This window comes from Pollicipes pollicipes, unplaced genomic scaffold, assembly GCF_011947565.3.
Source record: "Pollicipes pollicipes isolate AB1234 unplaced genomic scaffold, Ppol_2.1 Scaffold_4740;HRSCAF=5597_pilon_pilon_pilon, whole genome shotgun sequence".
In the NCBI taxonomy this organism is placed as follows: Eukaryota; Metazoa; Arthropoda; class Thecostraca; order Pollicipedomorpha; family Pollicipedidae; genus Pollicipes; species Pollicipes pollicipes.
Genome location: NW_023596545.1, coordinates 35,408,401 through 35,426,888, shown reverse-complemented (window position 1 = coordinate 35,426,888; position 18,488 = coordinate 35,408,401). Strand labels below are relative to the sequence as shown.

General features: G+C 57.1%; 1 protein-coding gene across 1 annotated transcript in view; it reads left to right on the top strand.

Annotated features, from left to right (window-relative positions):
- LOC119098735 (protein Skeletor, isoforms B/C-like) overlaps nucleotides 1-18,488 on the top strand; it is a 40,701-nt gene that overhangs the window by 1,183 nt on the left and 21,030 nt on the right. The window contains 3 exon segments of the mRNA XM_037221749.1: nucleotides 11,063-11,203; nucleotides 13,954-14,026; nucleotides 16,640-16,748. Of these exon segments, the coding sequence (XP_037077644.1) occupies nucleotides 11,063-11,203; nucleotides 13,954-14,026; nucleotides 16,640-16,748 (323 nt within the window).

Genomic DNA, 18,488 nt, shown 5'->3' with positions numbered 1-18,488 from the left:
TCGGACGTGCCCTCGTGCCTTCGCTTTGCTATATTATTCTGCGGTTCACTGAGGCAGCTGGAAAGGGCGGTGGTACCTCGGCTGAGTGCGCGTTGCCTTGCCAACTGCACCAGCGTTCATCTTGGAAACCCCCACTGTTAAAGCACGTCCTCTCATATCCAGGGGGCCGTCCTGTGGGTGGGATGGAGTTCAGTCCCTTATTTAGTCCCTCATTAGAACTGAGTTCAGTCTTCCATTTAACGTGCGAAATGAGACGGGCCTTTCATTCTGCCGTGATGATCTGGCGCGTTCAAACTTTTTGCAAACAGCTGAAAATGTTGAAGCTTTCGCACTCACATCCCCGCAAACGGGCTTAGAGCAGCCCCAAACGTCGTGCAGACCGCACCGCCGTCCGAGCAGCGGAGAGCCCGCATTCGCCGACAGTCTGGCCGCAGGCTTAGCTTCTTTCACCGCCAGCTGGACGGTGCGTCGCCAGAGAGGACCGCAAGCCGGGCGGGTGGCGCCCGCAGACGCCTCGAACAGCGGCCTTTTTGTCGCCGCCGCTTCTCCGCCGCACGGCGCGAGACCATCGCAGATCCGCTGGCGGTGGCGGTGGCGGTGGCGGTGGCGGCGGTTGCCGCGGCGCAGTCGTCCCAGTGGCACACACTCGGGGATAACTGTAGTCGCCAGAGCGCGCGCCGCCGGCCGGCCGCCGGTTACCGTTAGCGCAGGAGCGGCCGACGGCAGCGGCCGAGGCGCGCCGAGAACTCCCATGACAAACGCCCCACGGTCGCGCCAGACGGCCGGGCACGCTGGCCGCGGCTGACCGCCCGGGGCGTCTTCCCTGCGCACCACGGATTTTCCAGCGCTGTTTGAGAACGGCCCGTCGAGGATGCGATAAGGCGAACGTAGAGGATCGTTGGACTGGTCCGTGTCTTGGATGCATTGCGGCTGCGCTATGCTGTCCGCGAATAGGGCTGTGAAGAACAGAGGCTTCTACTTTCCGTTCAAAGGACATGGTCCAAACATGCTCTTCTGTAGCTCTAGTAAGCCATGGTTGGCAGAAAAGCGGGCCATTCCGCCCACCCCGGCTGCATCTTGCAAGAGGGATCAGATAACCATAACCGGTATGGAGAGCGCCACATTTCTAGCCTGAAACTGATCTGCGGAGGGACTAGTTCATGGCACAAGAGAGCGGTTTAGCCTGAAACAGAGGACGACCTGAGTTGTGTGACTGGCGAATCTCTTTAACCTCGAGCACACCGTGTTGTAGATGAAAAAACATTATAGCGGGGGCTGGCCGATTTGTCGGAACATTGCGTGCGTGTCTTGGCAGCTTTCCAAGCACGGTCGGCCGTCCCGCAGGTCACTGGCAGGCGGCTCCGCCCCGCTCGCTGATTGGGGTCCCTGGGAGCTTTCTCATGAGCTGCCTGGCCACTTGGGCGTGCGAAATAGTCTGAAGGGTCGTTGGCTTTGGCTTGAGGCCGTATTTTGCATGGAAAATGAAGCCAGAGCGGTTTAAACTTTGAATCGCTCAACTTTCTTTCAACGTTTGGCAGTTAAGACGGGTGCCAGCGGTAGATTGCTCGGATGGACATAACTTGCCTTCAAACGTCAGCGAAGGTGATGGTTGACCTAAAGGAAGGTGGTTTGGTGGAGATCAAGCAGCAGGTCGGGGTTTCCGAAAGGACCGGCTGCGAAAAACTGCATTGAAAGTTTGGATGCTGCCCATCTGTAACACAGGCTCATCGCGGAACAGCTACATGACAAGGTTTTGTCTTCGTATGGTGGCTGATGATCTCTGGATCGGAATCACGTCCTAACGTAGCCGGCTCATCCATAAGGCGGATCAATCGCTGACAGCGCGCATAAATTACAGCGCGCCATCTGTTGCATTATCTGGAACCGGTCAGCAGGCTACACCGCGACATCGGCTCCCGTTCGCCAGGCGTTCACAGTATCCATGCGTACTGGCGCGGGGGACTCCACCGCGCAGCCCCGGCCTGCTGACCTCTCCGCCTGCGAGCCCCCTCTCTCCCGCGCGGCGCGGGGCGACCGGCGCTGGCGGTGGCCGACTCCGGGAGGCCTCCGCCAGGCGGGTGGCCGGCGGCCAGCGCTGGCCGATCGGCGCGCGCCCGAGAACCAGATCTGCCTGGATGCTAGCGGCGCCGGGGCGGGCAGGTAAACGGCCTCAGTTGCGCCACCGTCACTCGGCCCGTGAAAGTATCGGCTCTGCAGGAGGCGCCGGCCCGCGCTCGCGCCGCCCGGCGGTGTCATCACGAGGCCTCCGGCGGCGGTCCGGACGCCGGCGCCGGCCGGAGGCGGAGGTCGCGCTCCCCGCGCTGGCCGGGGAAAGGGAGTCCCCGGGGCACCCAGAGCCAGCGGTGGACTCCACAGCCAAGTGGACTCCGCTTGGCCGGCGCCGGGGGCTGACAGGGAAGCTTTGCGGCGACGCGGGCGAGGGAGGACTCCGGGTCACTTGCGGGACGATTCCAATCGGTTACGTCCATTGTTCGCGACTTGTAAGGAAATCTCGGATGTTCGTGGTACTCGTTGAGAAAGCCTGGATCAAGGGTTGTGTAAAGCTGATGGCATGACGATTGCAGCGGGCAGCGGAGAACGGTGTTATAGTGTAAACTTGGCCGTAGTGGGTGTTTCAGTTCGCCCCACTTGCAGGCTGGTTTTCTACGATCATCTAGGGCATCTTGCTCTTGATGCAGTGTAAAGTGTGGTGCATCACGTTCGCGAGCAAGCTACCTGGCTGGTTTGAAATAGGTCACGATAAGAGCATTCATGACGCAAAAGTTCAACTCAGCAGAGTGAGGGCAGATTCTACTTATTTCTGTTAACCTCAAATATATGATTGGTTGAAATACCTGACACCACGCAACATGAAGTACATTGCGAGCTGCAAAAATGGATATGTAACTATCACTTTTGGTGCAAGACAAAGGTTATCATCCCTGCCGTGGTTAGGGGGGCGTAGCAAAGTGTTTATGTTTATCATGCGAGTGCCTCATTAGTTGAAACATCACGTCGACCTTTACTTATGGTAGCAGTCTAACTTAACATGATAAATGCAATAATATGGTGCATAATTACTTGACTAGGAACAATTTTTTGTTCAGCAATGCTTCTTCGAAGTACCTGGTTTGAGGTTTTGCATTGCCTGGGGAATCTCTGCACATGTGACACGCTCTTCTGTTCTTCTGTGAACTGTTCTGTTTTTCTGTTCTTCTGTTCTGTTCTGTGACACGCTCTTCACTAAACCTCAAACCAGCCACACCCTGGCTGATGCTGCAGATGCGCATGGCTACAATTACAACTTCTTGGCACAATTTATTCTGATGATAACTGAAGAGCGAAGCTCCATGGCGCTGACTTCGCCGGCAGCTTTACGCCAAGGCGTTGGACTGTTACGGGACACTTCGCCATCGCGGAAGATGCGTCATCACATGACGTCACCGATTTTTCGGTTCCAAAAGAGCAGCGGCTCGCGATCCAGTTTGGTCATGCAGTTTATCATTGAGGGCTTAGGTGACTGCGCGTCCAGGGGACAGCACCTATACGGACCGTAGGCGTCCAACCGCGTGTTCCTTGCTACTTTAAATGTAACTGATGCAGTTTTGGCTCTGCAGCACTTTAGGATGAAACAAAAATAACAACGACAGAAACCTTTCCATGGGGTAGTTAATACATGAAGGTGTACCCTGATCCATTGCATGCAGTTCCAATTTGTTGTTTTTTTGGGAAAAACTCGGTCAAACTTGAACTAAATAGTTTCGTTCCCCGCAGACTGCAATGCAGGGTGTGATACTTGACCGCAATAAGACTATGGTGGAGCCTGTTTGAGGCCGCTGCAAGGCTTCTCCCACTGCCGCGTGCCTGTGCTCACTCCACACCCGTCGTACATTATAGGCGGGGTGGGCCGAATGACCTATCTCAAGGTCGTACCGGTGCCGGCAGTGGTCGGCGCCAAGGGTGCAGCTCAGGCGCAGCCCAAGGGTAGCATCCATCTAGGCGTGTTGAATGCCTTGCATGGTGGTCCATGGAGAAGACTGATGCACACTATCTGGCTTTGACTGGACTACTTCAGAAAAAGGTAATAATTTCCTTCGACAAGTGTTGAAAATGGCAATTGTGCCGAGGCGAATAATTACTAAGACAGAAAATTTTATGAGCCATTGGTGCAGCTCAAAAGTGCTCTGACTTACTTGTAGCTGAAATAAATGCATGCCGCTGCACTCCAAGCCAGGAAGGAAATTTGCACAATTTCTTTAATATCCGAATCGCTTATGCGTAGGGAATGTTAAAACGCACGGTGAATGGTGGTTGCCGTTTTACCTGAGAGGGACTGTTTTCCCTGAAAAGCCGATGACGGGATTTCTCAGATTCCAAACCATATCAATTAACCTGTAGGATTGTGTTGATTTAGCGTTGAGTGGCACCGGCAGGAGCAAACCGCGTCCTCTCTCTTAGCAAACGCGCTGGTGCAAGTTTCACTTGTCTGAATGGTTCGCAGCTTACATTGCAGCGGCACGTTGACTGTCCAACCCTCTATGTCGGTGAGGCACAGCATACAGCGTTTTAGTTTTCATTTCTGCTACGCATGCTGCTAAGGTAATTTATCGCGTTCGTGCCTTGCGCTTGCTGCTCCCTTTATTTCTTACAACACACATATTCACCATGAAATAAGCATCGTAGCCTCTAAGACGCCAAGGATTTGCGCCATGCGCATTCCCAGTGCTATCTTTTCAACCAGTTTGTGATTTTAGCCGGCTACATGTCAAATATATCACACACACATATACATATATACCAGCGACCATCTGCTGCAAACGGTGCAGTCATATGCGACAGCGAGACCAGATCCGTCATTGACCAATGCCGTATCTCACGCTGTCTCAAGGGATCGACTGTAGCGGAGTCTGATGCTTGCACGTCTGTCTAGATCACGTGGGTCAGGCGCTGGCCGTCTGACGGTTCCCAGGTTACGTTCTTGTTGTGCGTTGCAGTTGTCCTCGTGGGCGAAAACGCACTGCCGCGCGTGTCGCCTGAGCTTTGAAACAGAACAGCCTAAACAGGTCAAATTTTGTAGAGCCTATTTTTGCAGCAGCGTATCACTTCGGCGGTGACGTCACGCTCAGCGTATCACTTCGGCGTTTACGTCACGCTCAGTGTATCACTTCGGCGGTGACGTCACGCTCAGTGTATCACTTCGGCGGTGACGTCACGCTCAGTGTATCGTTTTGCCAATGGCATCCCGCTCCTGCAAAGCTCGTTAATGCGGGGGCTTAAATATGGTGTTGAACGTCTTTTGCCCTCTTGGCTATTTCAACGGTGCTTGAAGCTATCCATAAGATCTACGGTGAAAATCGATGCTCATTGAAACGTGTTTGAGACATCTCATCTCCCAGCCCGTCCAGTCCAGCCGCCTGAGACTGATTTTTTTATCCTCCTGAAGCTCCGTGCTGGTACAAAGGCTCGTGTTCTCCTGCCCGACTCAATCCTCCCATACTCCTCACCACCCATGATCCTCCGTACTATTCTGTACTATTCCTGATCCTCAAGACAGTGCCGGCTCGCAGGCGTTTCCTAGGAACACCTCGGGCAGTTCTCCTTTCTCCAGCGGAGTCTCAATTCCTAGACACCCATGCCCAGATCAGAATTCGATCGAAAGCACTGGCGGACGTAAGCGCCGATACAGGTTGACAAATGTGTTTACAACAGGATTGCGCCACTCTCGTCGGCAGCAGCTGCCCAGCCGTGAGCAGTGCTGACAGCGCTACGACACTGCGGCATCCGGATTGTGCATGGTCGCTTCTGCAAGCTGACAAAGCCAGTTTCATACATACCAGACATGAGCTGCGATCCCCAATCCATCAGCAAGATCCTTTATTTCATAAATTTGGTCCGGTTCGCCTATAGGGGTGACCATAGATCAGCTTTGCCTTCCAAGTAGCATCCATGTATATACATGAATGTATATATATATATATATATATATATATATATATATATATATATATATATATGTGTGTGTGTGTGTGTGTGTGTGTCTTGAGTGACATTATACCACCGGCGCCCGTCTCCCGACCCGTGGTGACCTCTGCACGATGCCGTGGCGTGGGATAATGTGCCGGCGGCTCCGTCGCCGCCGCGTGATCGGCCGGCGACTCGGGTCCACGCGAGGCGTCGGCAGTCCTCTGGCCAGGGCGGGAAGCGCAGGTCCGGGCCGGTGCCTGACCTTGCCGGTCAGGTCGGAACCGTCGTGACATTCGTCACAAAATGATCCGGATAGTCCTCATGTTGGCGTTTCCACGCGTAAAACACGCTTGAAGACCGCAGTTGAAGGCTGGGTGTGATAGAGAGAAGGTCTGATGGATCAGTACATCGACTGAGCGCACTTCGCATCACTCCGGACTGAACTGAACTCGCCACAAGCCGAGACAGCAGCAGGCGAGCAGAAAGGCTCTAGATAGCACCGTTGGCCACGCCTCCTCCGTTTCTCAGGCCGCCGATCCCTGCCACCCCGCCAGCGGGCCGGCCGTCGTCCGGAGCGGCCAGCTGCCGGAATCCCACGGCCCATTGTGTGCGGCGTCCGGGCCCGACGACGCCGGCGAGCCGGACGCCTGTTTGCCTCGTACCGGTCCGCCGGCGGCCGCTCCTCCCGAGGAGCGGCACGTCCAGGCCGCCGCCTGTAAAAACACGCCGCGCGCCGGCACTTTCACTCTCGGTGAGGTCAGCAGTTCGCTGGGCGGCTGACGGACGCTCGCCGCCCCTCTTCCTGTCCGGCCGGCGGGCCGGCCTCCACGCGAGAAGCCGGCCGTCGGCGCCCGTCGGTCTGTCGCCCGCCCTCCCGACACCGGTCACCCGGTCATCGTAGAGAAATGGGAGCTTGTCGCAGGCTCTCGCTCTTGTGCGGCGTGTCTTTGCGTTGCCGTGCGAGGGTGTCGTCCCTGTACGAGCGCCAACTCATGAATTCATTTGCCTGATTCGCGGTCTAGTTTCGTGGGCGGTGGTTTCCTCATCGCGCCCGGTCGTGTGACATCAATAAACGAAGCTGCCGTCTGAATTTCCCAGCTGATGTCATGCACCAGTTTCACGCACGCCACCGCCACTGCAGAAGCCGCTGACGCGGGCTCATTCCCAGAGCGGCTTTGGACTGGTTGCTTTATCAGGCCACACGCCGCGCCGTTCCCAGGTCCCAGCGCTGCAGGGTGAGGCGGCGGCGGCCACCGATGCCTCCCTCCCCTCTGCCCGCCCTCCCGCGGCTCGCCGTCGCCGGCACTAAGTCCTCCCCACGGTCGGCGTGTTGGCCCACTGGCTAGCGCCGCCCTGAGAAACCGGTTATGATGTCATCTTAGCGGTGGCTCGTCGGCCGGTAAAAGATGCTGGCTGCTCTGCCGGCAAGGACAATGTTTGTAATCATGCATGCGACGCGGATTGCGAGGGCTTGAGGTCCTTGCATGGATTAATCTAATGACATTCTGGGCGTCACTGCCGAAAGGCCCTGAAAACACAACGCTGCATGGCTGTGCTCACTACTCGCATTTTCAGAAGCGTGGTACGATTTCTTTGCCCGTCGGAGCACCTTGAAGTTTGACCGTGGGGCGCGAGTTCCCGCGCTGGGAGCACTTCCTCACCTTTAACAGCCGGTCAGCCTTGGCGCCTGCACCGCGCGCGCCACTGCCTCTGCAGCGCCGCGGCCGTGATCACGCAGGCGGCAGAGCCAGCCACCGTGACGGAAGCGGGCCTGGCGAGAGCCGTGCAGGCGAGCGGCGGCTCGCGCTCGACCCTCTCGACGGCGCCGCCAGCTGCTTGACCCGTCCGTTATGCGCCGGCCAGCGGCCAGCCGGCTCGTAACGGTCGGTTACCCGGACCGACGGTCTCGGCGGCGGCAGCCGGTCGGGTCGGCTCCCAGCTGGCGGACCTCAGCCAAGGCCAGGCCCCCACCAGGCCGTCCGGTCCGGAGGCGCCGCACCGCTTCTGGATTTAGACCCGGCGCTCGTGAGACGTCTCTGAGCGCGGCGCAGCGGGTCGACGAGCTGGTGCAAGACTTTGCCTCTGCATTGGGGTCTCGGAATAGCCCCACCAGAGCGCAAATCTGAGATCCAAGCTGCTAATCCGCGCGATGAGAAGCCTTCAGCTCGTCGCCACGTTCGGAGAACCAGTCTGGTCCCCAGCGAGAGCAGATCACTGACTGAAGCCGTGCCATCGCAGCTCGTCAGCGAGCCGCGGAGGGACGACTCTCCGGCTCCACCCGAGCGCTCGTGGTTATGTCACGCCCTGAAGTGGGTCAGCTGGTCGGTCCTGAGCGTGGCCGTTCGTGGGAGAGCGGGTCGGATCCGGACGGACGGACGGCGACGGGATGCGCCTAATTTAACGGGCCGGTGGGGTGACCGAGCGGGACAGAGCCTCTCCCGCCAGCCGCCGCCGCCGCTACCGCCGCCGCCGCCGCCGCCGCCGCCGCCGCCGCCGCTCGCCGCGAAGGTCCCGGGCTCAGCTACCTCCGACAACCTCTGTGAGGACGCCAGTCGGATGGTATTGTGGTTCCGCTGTTCGGAATGTGGGAGACTTCACCGTGGATCGCGCGTTCTCTGATTCTTCAAGACGATCTCCAGCACTCCGCGGGATGCTCGGCGGATGGAGCACTCGGCGCACTCTCAATGGACCGCGTTTCAACGACTCCGCCAGTCTGTACAGGCAGCTCGGCGTCAGGAGTCGACCGGTCGGGTGAGGCCGCAGTCCAACGTCGTGCGTTTCCATCACTACACACGTTCTGAGAGAGAATCTTCCAGAAGCTCCGATGGCCCGGAGGGGGCCGCGCTCCGAACACCGGCGACGTTCACCGAACACCTGAACACCGGCGACGAACACCGGCGCTCTGAACACCGGCGAAGTTCGGAGCCGAGCGCGCCACCGAGCGACGGCTCCCCCTGGTCGGCCCCCGGGTGAGCTGCAGCGCCAGGCTCAGTGTGTCTTGTCCTTGGCGCGTCGGGATAGTTGATCAAGCGTGTCCTCCGCGCGCGCTCTCCCGGTCGCTGGTGCTACGGCTCGCTCGCTTGCTCAAGAGCGCTGTGGAGGACATGGCGGCGTTCGGGGTCAATCGATCCGGCCAAGAGCGTTGCACGTCGTTAGCAGTAAGTTCACCTGTTGATGCAACCGTGCAAGCACTGATGCGCGTGCTCTCCTAAAATTGCTAAACGCAGGCTTGGATACAGTCAGGAAACTGCGCCGTTGAAGACGATCGTCTGACCGGCCGTTTTAGGTCAATCACTTTCTGGGTGTACTGCCGTTTCCACCACCGCTTCGCTCTACCTGCGATCTGCTGCTGAAGTGTCAACACACAACCATGCCATACGCTCCGATTCAGCTGCACTGGTGCACTGGCATAAGCGGATGTGTCAGTCGTTCGGGTCGGATGCGCGGTCGACGCCAGGTAACGGGTGCACTCCCCCCGGCGTGTCCGGCCCGGCGCCCCAGGACCGGTGACGGTCGGCGGGCTCTGCTGCCGGCCAGGCCCGCTACCGCATGAGGTAATGTTTGTTCGGATGTCCACTGCTCGTCGGTGACCGCGGCTACTTTCTAACCCGCGCCGACGACGGGCCTGCACGGCGTGCAGCGGCCGCTGTGACGAAACGGTGCCGACCCCGGCCGGTGGACGGTGTTCCCTGACCTCCGCCGGAGTCAGCACACCTGCCCGCCGGCTGCAGAGGCGCCGAGACACGCGCGCCAGCCGGCCGCCAAGCAGCTGCACTGACAAGCAGGCTGCATTACATACCGAGCTTCGCAAGCAAAGGAGCGAATGGAAAATACTAATGGTTGACAAAGAGCATGGAGTGCGCAACCCTATAGGCAAGGATGCGTACGTGCTTCAACTTGGGCGTAGCAAGCATTTGCACAATGGACTGGGGTGAAACCAGTTTGTTGGCTCAGTGTACACGATGTTGATAATGTTTGCTCAAGTTGCGTAGGGAGCGGCAGGTTAAGGCGCAGTTTAAATTTCACCGTAGGTCTGATGTTTGAAGCCATTGCGAACGTCAACACCATAGTGAAATGTTTGCTTTTTCTATCTCTTTCATCATTTTCTACAAACGATGTATCGAAGCGATGATGCATCAAGGCCACTTTTTAATGGTCACGACCGATGTGCATAGATCACTCAATATACGTTCTTAACTGAAATTCTACTCGGATGAGGACGCGCTGCCGGAATAACCGATGAGCCCGACTCCAACGCTTGGCATCTACCTGCCTTCCGCTTCACCACAACTTTTCTGGTATCTCCTGGTTAATACGATATTGGTATTGTGTCTGTGTGTGGGGGGGGGGGGGGGCTGCAAAAGTGAAAACGCGATTGCGCTGCACCAGTTTGGTGAACGGACCGGAAGGATGACACATGACATCGGTGAAATATTTGGCGCAGTTGCCAGTTGCGAATGTGCAACAGCTCGAAACATGCTGCACGAAGCCCGTTAGACGAATGGAAAGCGGTGTGTGCCATGTTGCCGGGTCACCGTGCCCTGCCCAGAACCCTCCCTCCGCCCAGAAACGCAAGCTTCCGTGTGGGCTCGGTTCGTCGGCCGCGGTCGTCGGAGCCCGGCGTGAGCGCTCTGCCGGCGGTGGCTGCGGCCGGGCACCGTCAGGGCTGTCAACTGCGGCCCGGTGACCCAGGTGGCACTTCCGGGCCGTCGTCCTCCGTCGCCGCTCCCTGTCCCGATGGCTGCCGCGCCGCCGCTGGGACATGTGGGTCGCGCCGTCATCGGCGCGGCGGAACTAACGACGATGGAGCGGCCGCAGGACGGGACGGCGCCGCGCCCGCCGGCCGGCCCTCTTGTTCCGCCCTGGAAGGCGCCCGTCACTCCGGCGCCGCTGGAATCGGGCCAGCTGGCGACGGGCCAGCGCCTCTCGCCCACCGCAGGCTGTAACACGCTCGGTAGCGGCTCCGGGTGGCTGCCGCAGCACCTGTGCGGCGCGGAGGCCGGCTGGGCGGGGCCTCACGACCGGCGCGGTCACGAGCGGTCTCCGTGCTTCCGTGCGATCGCGACATCCCGCGCTCACCACCGTCGCTTCGTTGCAGGTCTGGTCGCGTCGCAGGGCTACTACGGGAAGAAGCTGGGCTCGCTGAGCACCTTGGAGCATGGCGTCAGCGGCGAGGTGTACGCCGTCGACTCGCGCACGATCCACATCAGGAACATGAAGTACGACGGCCAGGGGCCAGGTAAGCCCGCGACCAGCACGCCTCTCACCCCGACCGAACTAAGCCGTCCGCCAGCTCGTCTCTCCTCGCCAGCTGCAGCAGGGTGGCCCAGAGACCAAAGCAGCATGCTGCAAGTGATCGGTACTGTCATCGTGAGGGCCGGGAAATGTTTGGGGCTTCGTAAGCGGAACGTCGGGTGAGGGCCGAGGTCAGCGTGGGGGTCAGGGCTCCTGGACTGACCTCTCGATCGGCCGTCTGGCCGTCAGCCACGTCAGCGGACCGGGCGGCGCGGCCGGCATGACAAGGCAAGCGGGGTTTTGCAACATGGGAACGGAAGAAAGTGACGGGATCGCTGCAGCGTGCCATCACTGCCGGGTTGTTTGCTGAGTGCCGCCACGCTTCGACGGTCACTGAGGGCATGCCCGTGCCCATGTGAACGCATTGGCTTTGCTCAGCCTTGAGAAATTATGAAGGGTGATCGGCGATGTTCAGTGCCTAGGCTCACTTCGAAGTAGTGTCCCACTCGATATGTGTCATCTACGAACCACTGTAATTCGGATTAGGACTGCGCTGCGGGTACGATCAGCGCGCACGGCAACTTCCTGGCTTAACTCGCGAAACACATCTAAAGCAGACGTTCTCTGCCTGAGCGGCTGGCGGGGCCCCGACTACCCGTGCCGTAATTGTGATTGATCACGTTGATCCGGCCGCTGAACATGAGGCATCAGCCCTGGCCACGGTCGGCAGCGCGAGCCGCCGGCAGCACCGCGTCAGTTGGCGTCGTGCCAGGATTCGCCGTTCGCGGTGCTTCACTCGGTCCCGTTACCATCGTTACCGAGCGCTCTTCCCACAGCGCCATCGAGCGAGCGCTCACTCCGGCAGCGCTTTGAAGCGCGGAGTCATTCTTGTGGGCTCGGATAGCTGGCGGACGCATGCCAGAACCGGCGCTGTCGGAAAACCCAGGGGTATTTCAGAAACCGCACAAAGCCCTGGTTATCGCCAAAAGCTTTCCGAAATCGGCTGAGGCGCCGCAACGGGGCGAAGTTTACCTTAGTCGTTTATAAAGATTACCGTAGATACGGGAGAGCGAGCGCAAGGAAAGTGCCCTGACGCTGTCTGATACCTCACGCATGGGGAGAAATGCCAGGGCGGCGACATTCCCAGTGCCGATTGGTATCAATTGTTAGGGAAATGTTCTGCTGACACTGGGCGTTGATTTGATTTGATCCATCGCATGAATAAAACCGATGTGGAGGTGCACGCAAGAAGATAACGGTACCTTATTTACAAATCTGGATTAGAAGGGTTATTGGATGGAAGTCGACATAACATAAGAGCATAGAGGTGTCATTATCATGGCACTACTTGAGATGCAGTCACGGTTGTCACGAACTAAAACATGTCACGAAATAGCTAGCAAAACTAGACGATATCACGCAGTATCACGGTAAGCTAGCAAAACTATCTGTACGTCATGGTCATTTGAGTACGCAACCTTGGTGTCGGAAACCGGCGAAATTCTGCTGCGGTATAGCTTATTACTATGGACGCCCTGGGACAAACGAATCTTGCTTGAACAGAGATAGCATTGTGAACGCGAGGATTCGGCTGTTCGGCCGGTTTAGACGTTACCTTTTCTAGACGGCAGTGTCTTTGAATTGCTGAGCATAGCTTCATACGGCTTTCAGGAGCGATAAGTAAGTCACCGAAAGTTGTTCGATATTAATTTGGAAAGGTATACACGTAATTCGTTGGATCAAAGTGATTTTCTGGTAATATCACAATGCAAACAATACAAACGCTAGACTAATCAGGCTGGAGTGACCTGCAGCAGGGCAACTCAATACGAATTCCCAAAGTCGATCAACATGGAAAACGTGACATACCGTAAGCGCTGTGACCAGGCGTGTACGACCTTGCGTCACAGTGCGATGAGGTCAGCACTGCTCGACGAATCAGAGTGCGGATAATCTTAGTGTCAGGACAGTGGCCAGTAAGCAGCTGCTCACGCGCTCGTGACCACACAGCGTTGGGTCTCCCGTTTTAAGGCGTTTTGAATCACTGATGTCAGATTTCGGCCACGGGGAAATACAGATGTAAAGCTAATCGTTTGGCATAGGTAAATGCACTATCAACACAGCATGTATGCATTGGGTGCAGTAACCGGGGTATTGGAAGAGGTTTACAGCCTTTCTGCTGTTCGTATCAGTTTGAAATTTTTCGTTTGGTGATGCTGAGAAAAAGTCGAACTTGACATGACCCCTGCTGCTAAAGCTAACGTCTGTTATCACCTGGCTCTTCTCGCAGCGCGCGGCGTGTCGCCTGTTAAATTATGAATCATGTTGAGCCAATTAAGGAGGGTTGAGGATACGCGTTTTGCCTCCCGTTTTGCCAACGCTCATGTGTGCAGGGCTGTCTGTCAAGATGCTCTAATCCCTAGAAGTAACCGGCGTGCAGGATGTGAACTACGTGAGTCACCTTTCCAAGTGAATGGGGCTGGTTATTGCCTGATGGTGACAGGCCTAGCGTGCCCCGGTGGATGTGGGCGTTGACATGTTCCTAGCATGTTTCGTCACTAGCACTCAAGCGGAAATCAGCAGCAGTGCAGTGCAAGGTACGTACGAGCTAAGAACTCCGAACCAGCCATGCATGCGATAGCACGCACGTAATACATTGCCTGCTCCGCCAGGCGTGTAGTCGCTATCGCACAATGTGACCGGCGACAGCCGATTCTGCAGCCTGATCCTGACCGATGATTTCACCTGTTTCAGACGCCTTCTTCTACGTTGGTAGCGGGTCGAAACCGTCGGGGCAAGGCTTCATAGTTCCGGATGAAAATGGCAGGTGAGTCACTTGCGGCTTGGGCATTGACTGTTGGCTGGAAAGTGTGGTGTGCGTCTGTGATGTCGGATGGTTCAACCGGCATACAGCTTGCGTAACATTGCGTCTTAACTCGTATGCCGCAGTCGTAAGCATTCGACTTTACTCCACTGCCGCTAAGGCTGACGCCCCATGACTAGAGGACCGGAGTCACGCTAGGCGCGTCATTCGGTGGCGGCGCAGCAGCGCCTGGGCACAGGCACCGTTTCGGCTGTATGTCGTACGGTGCTGACAGACACTGGAGTTAGCCAACACCCCTCAGCCCGGTGCAGCTGGCTCCCACGCCGTCGCGGTCGGCGGGAGACTGGTGCGAAACCGAAGGCTCGTGCCCCCCCCCCCCCCCCCCGGTCAGCACGCCGTGAAGGTCAGCGGCGGCGTGAGGTCAGGCCGGACATGGGTCTGACGGCCGGCTGACGACCGGGAGGTCAGGTCAGACACGGACCTGACGGCCGGCTGACGGCCGGGAGGTCAGGTCAGACACGGACCTGACGGCCGGCTGACGACCGGGAGGTCAGGTCAGACCAGACCTGACGGCCGGCTGACGACCCGATCCCTGCTGAGCCAGCCATGGTGGACCTCTCCGGAGGCGCCGTCTGCTCCTGACCCGGTGCTGGGCCCCCGCCACGGCCAGGACTGCTGCGATTCCCTGACCCGGTGGCGGTAGACCGCCGACAGGGCCGGAGCCGTTGTCTCGTCCTGGCCGAGAGGCCGTCCTGGTGAACCCCGCCGGATCCAGCAATGCTGCTCCTCTTGACTTAGTGGTGACCCTGTTGTCCGTTCTGACCCAGTGGTGACTCTGTTATCTGTCCTGACTGTGGTGGATCCCGCCGGGGCCACAGCTTCTGTCTCTCCTGAACCAGTGGAGACTCTGTTGTCCGCCCTGACTCTGTGGTGGATCCCGCCAAAGCCAGTGTTGCCCGTCTTGAGTCAGTGGTAGAAGATCGCCAGGAGCATAGCTGTGAGCTCCGCTAAGCCAGTGATGGTCTGCGTTTTCTGTCGGCCAACGCCGATTTGCGAGCTGGGATGGCATATCAAACGTGACGATAGCTCACGTCATGGATTTGTTAACAGCGAACGTCAACGCTACTCTCAATGAAGCTGTTGAGTTGACTGTGACCGTGATTCGTAACCACTTCATGTCCGTGCTGCCGAAACTGAAGTCTGGATCTATGCCGGCTGTTGTAAAATAGCACGCCATATTCAGTCCGAGCTGAGATTTGCCGAGCTGGCTTGGCATCCCTTGGAACAACTGGCGTTATTGATGAACATATTTTGTCGCGATTTGGAAACGCAGCGGTGTGCGCTGAGTGGAAACATTTCTATGAAGTATGTCCAAAGTTATGTTCCTGGATATCCGTACAGAGAGCCGTAGACACATATTTGCCGCCGGTTTCCTTTCCTGCCACGGTTAAATATATAGGCATGGGGATAAATAGACGAAGCGACTGAATTCTTAACAGCAAAAAGTGCACTGTACAATACGCAAGTCAGGAAAGCTGAACAACGGCTTGGTAACCAGCGGGACTGCAGCAAGCAATTCTGATGACTGAACTGATTACTACAGCAAGGTTAACTGGTGATACGAACAGGAATGTGATTGCATAAAAGGAATATCAAAAGTATACTTGTGCAAAACAATGCATGGACTGAGATCGAATTGAATCCAGGCAAAACCGCACCTGTACACAGCTTTACGTCTTGAGTTAAAATGGAGCTGGCGTTCGCACAGACTTTGCAACCGGTTTTGCAACAAGTGCATCATAGGCATGACTTGCACATGGCGCAACGAGGCGGAATCAGTCAGGAGTTCATAGTGCTTTCGTCCGATGAAATATCTACGAGCGCTTCACATATTGAATTGCTCACTTCACTTCGGTCCATCCACATCCGTACACATTCGTCTAACCATGTGCAATGCTGCATCCTGTAAGTTTGGTATTTATAAAACTGACCTTTTCTCATTTAGTTCCTGGTAACAGTTTCGTACTCAACTTTTCATTCTCACATGATAAGCAGGGAGCTCTGATCGCAACGATTGTCTTCCGGCCCTAGCGCATCCCGAGCAGGTTTTTTTTAAACCACACTTCCACACCAGAGAGGGTGTGTTTTTTTAAGATGGTCACTATATACATTTGTTCGGCCGTTGCGCCACGGACTAAAACACTGCATTATATGGAAGCATCACCACCGCAATCTCGCTTTCCGTATGCCAGGTGCCCAGGCTAAAACGCTACTGAATTATCACGACGTAAGGAGAGAGCACCTGCCAAGGAGAAGGGTGTCACGTCAGAGGGGATGACATGCCGCGGCTATACGCCTATTTATCTGCAGACCTATTTTTGGCGTACCCTGACGACTGTAATGACTTTACCTTGAACGCCTCGTTGCATATTTTCTTTACTCCAGCTGTTATAAATGTTTTATCATGAAGACTGAGCCATAACTTTGTCCACTAGTCGCTGGGTGCTTTGACTGGAATCGCACAAGCAATCGTATCAGTTCGGTTCCGTCCGAACACTCCGGGTAACCAATGTCCGTACAACACGAATGTGACCCGTGCATCGTATTTGCCCACAGCGTGGAGCCGCTGGGAGCGTACCGCAACAAGCACGTGACGCTGACGCTGCCCAGTGGGGTGACACTGGACAAGGTCCAGTGGGTGTCCGTCTGGTGCCGCGCCTTCGCGGTACGTACAGCCGTCGCCGACCGCCGTGCTCGCGCGGGCCTCTCATGTTCGATTCTGGCCGTGCTGCGTCGCGGAGTTAGAGTTCAGCTGGTTTCACAACTGGGAGATCAGCTACGTGTCGCGTGTGGCTGACGTTCTGCTCCTACGTCCCTGTCCATCCCCGACTTGGATTGGACTTGACTCGGCCATTGTCCGTGGGACATTCCACTGCTGACACCGGGGAGGGCGGGGGAGGGGGCGAGTCTGCCTCTTTCCTCCCGTGCCTCCGATCGGCCTCGTGTGGATCACCTCCCCGGTGACCAGCCCACGCGCAAAGCGAAGCCAACGAAACCCGACCGCCACGAAACGTTACGCAAGTTAGCAAACGCGAGGCCACTGGAATCCTGTCGGCACTGCGGTGTCCAAACGCAGGGTCGTGGTCAGCCAATAAAGCGTCGGCGTTGGTTAACATCTGCCACACTGGTCAGATCGGAGCCAACAGACGCAACAAGAACAAAAACATCGCAATCTCACAGAACGGGCTGAAGCACCTGATACACGTTGAGTGCCCGGTTTTGTCCGGCCCATTTCCGACACCACTTTCATTAAAATCATCACTAAAATCCAGCCCACGTGGCACGCTGTAACATTCTGCGTTGCGCCGCTGACCAAAAGCACAGCTCACCTTCGTCTCTTACAAAGCCACGCACCCTGCGTGACACGTGTCGCCAGCTCGTGTAACCGCCAGGGTCACAGGGTTCCCGTCGCCGCGGGAGCGGATTACGGAATAAGCGGGGCCGAGGGTCGCTACTCACGACACGTGCCCTATTGCCCGGGTGGTGGGGACACGCCCCTCCCCGCGGCGGCCAGGGTCGGCGTGGGCCAGAGGCGGTGTAATCTGTTTCATGGCTGGTTGGCTGGTTGGCTGGTTGGCTGGTTGGCGAGTCGGCTGATTGGCTGGTTGGCTGGTTGGCTAGTTGGCTAGTTGGCTAGTTGGCTGGTTGGCTACTTGGCTGGTTTGCTGGTTGACTGGTTAACTGTTTGACTGGTTGGCTGGTTGACTGGTCGACTGTAAAGCGTCGCTGCGATCACGTCTAGCTGTCTGCGTCAGCTTTATAGCCGATTATAATCATAAACGCGATGCGATGAACGTCACGAAGCGCCCACCCACGCGGCGTCCCACGCCAAGACCTAGTCGAGACCACACGACGCTCTCCGCTGGTAACGTGGCACGCAGCCCCGCCCTGCTTGGGAGCGTTATGCCGCCTCTGGTCGGGGAACCGCTGCTCGGCACCGGACCTGACTGAAGCCGGGGGGGGGGGGGGGGGGGCGGCCGGTAACGCCGGCTGACCGCCGATGAAAGGCTTCGTGTGAAGGACAGGGCGGAACGGGCGCTGCCGTCGCCGGGACACTCCGAGACGGGATGCACCTGGCTGAACGCTGACCCGGGCGGCCGCCAGGGGGCGGGGTGGGGAGGGGGGGGGGGGCTGTCCGTCGGCAGGGATTCCTTTAGGGGATGTTTGATGTACGCGCTTGTGACTTTTCTGCGATAGTGCCTTCGCCGGTTTCGTTTTGTTCATGCATAACATTGCTCGTGAAGAACTTGTAAAACATTCATGGACCCGTAGCGTGTCTTAAACGCCATGTTCCGCCAACATGACTGGTAAAAACGAAATGACTACCACGGGGGCACTGAGACGATCTCCCAATTGTACTGAAGCCATTTTTATCACTTAAGCTCGTTTAGTACCCTTCGAATGA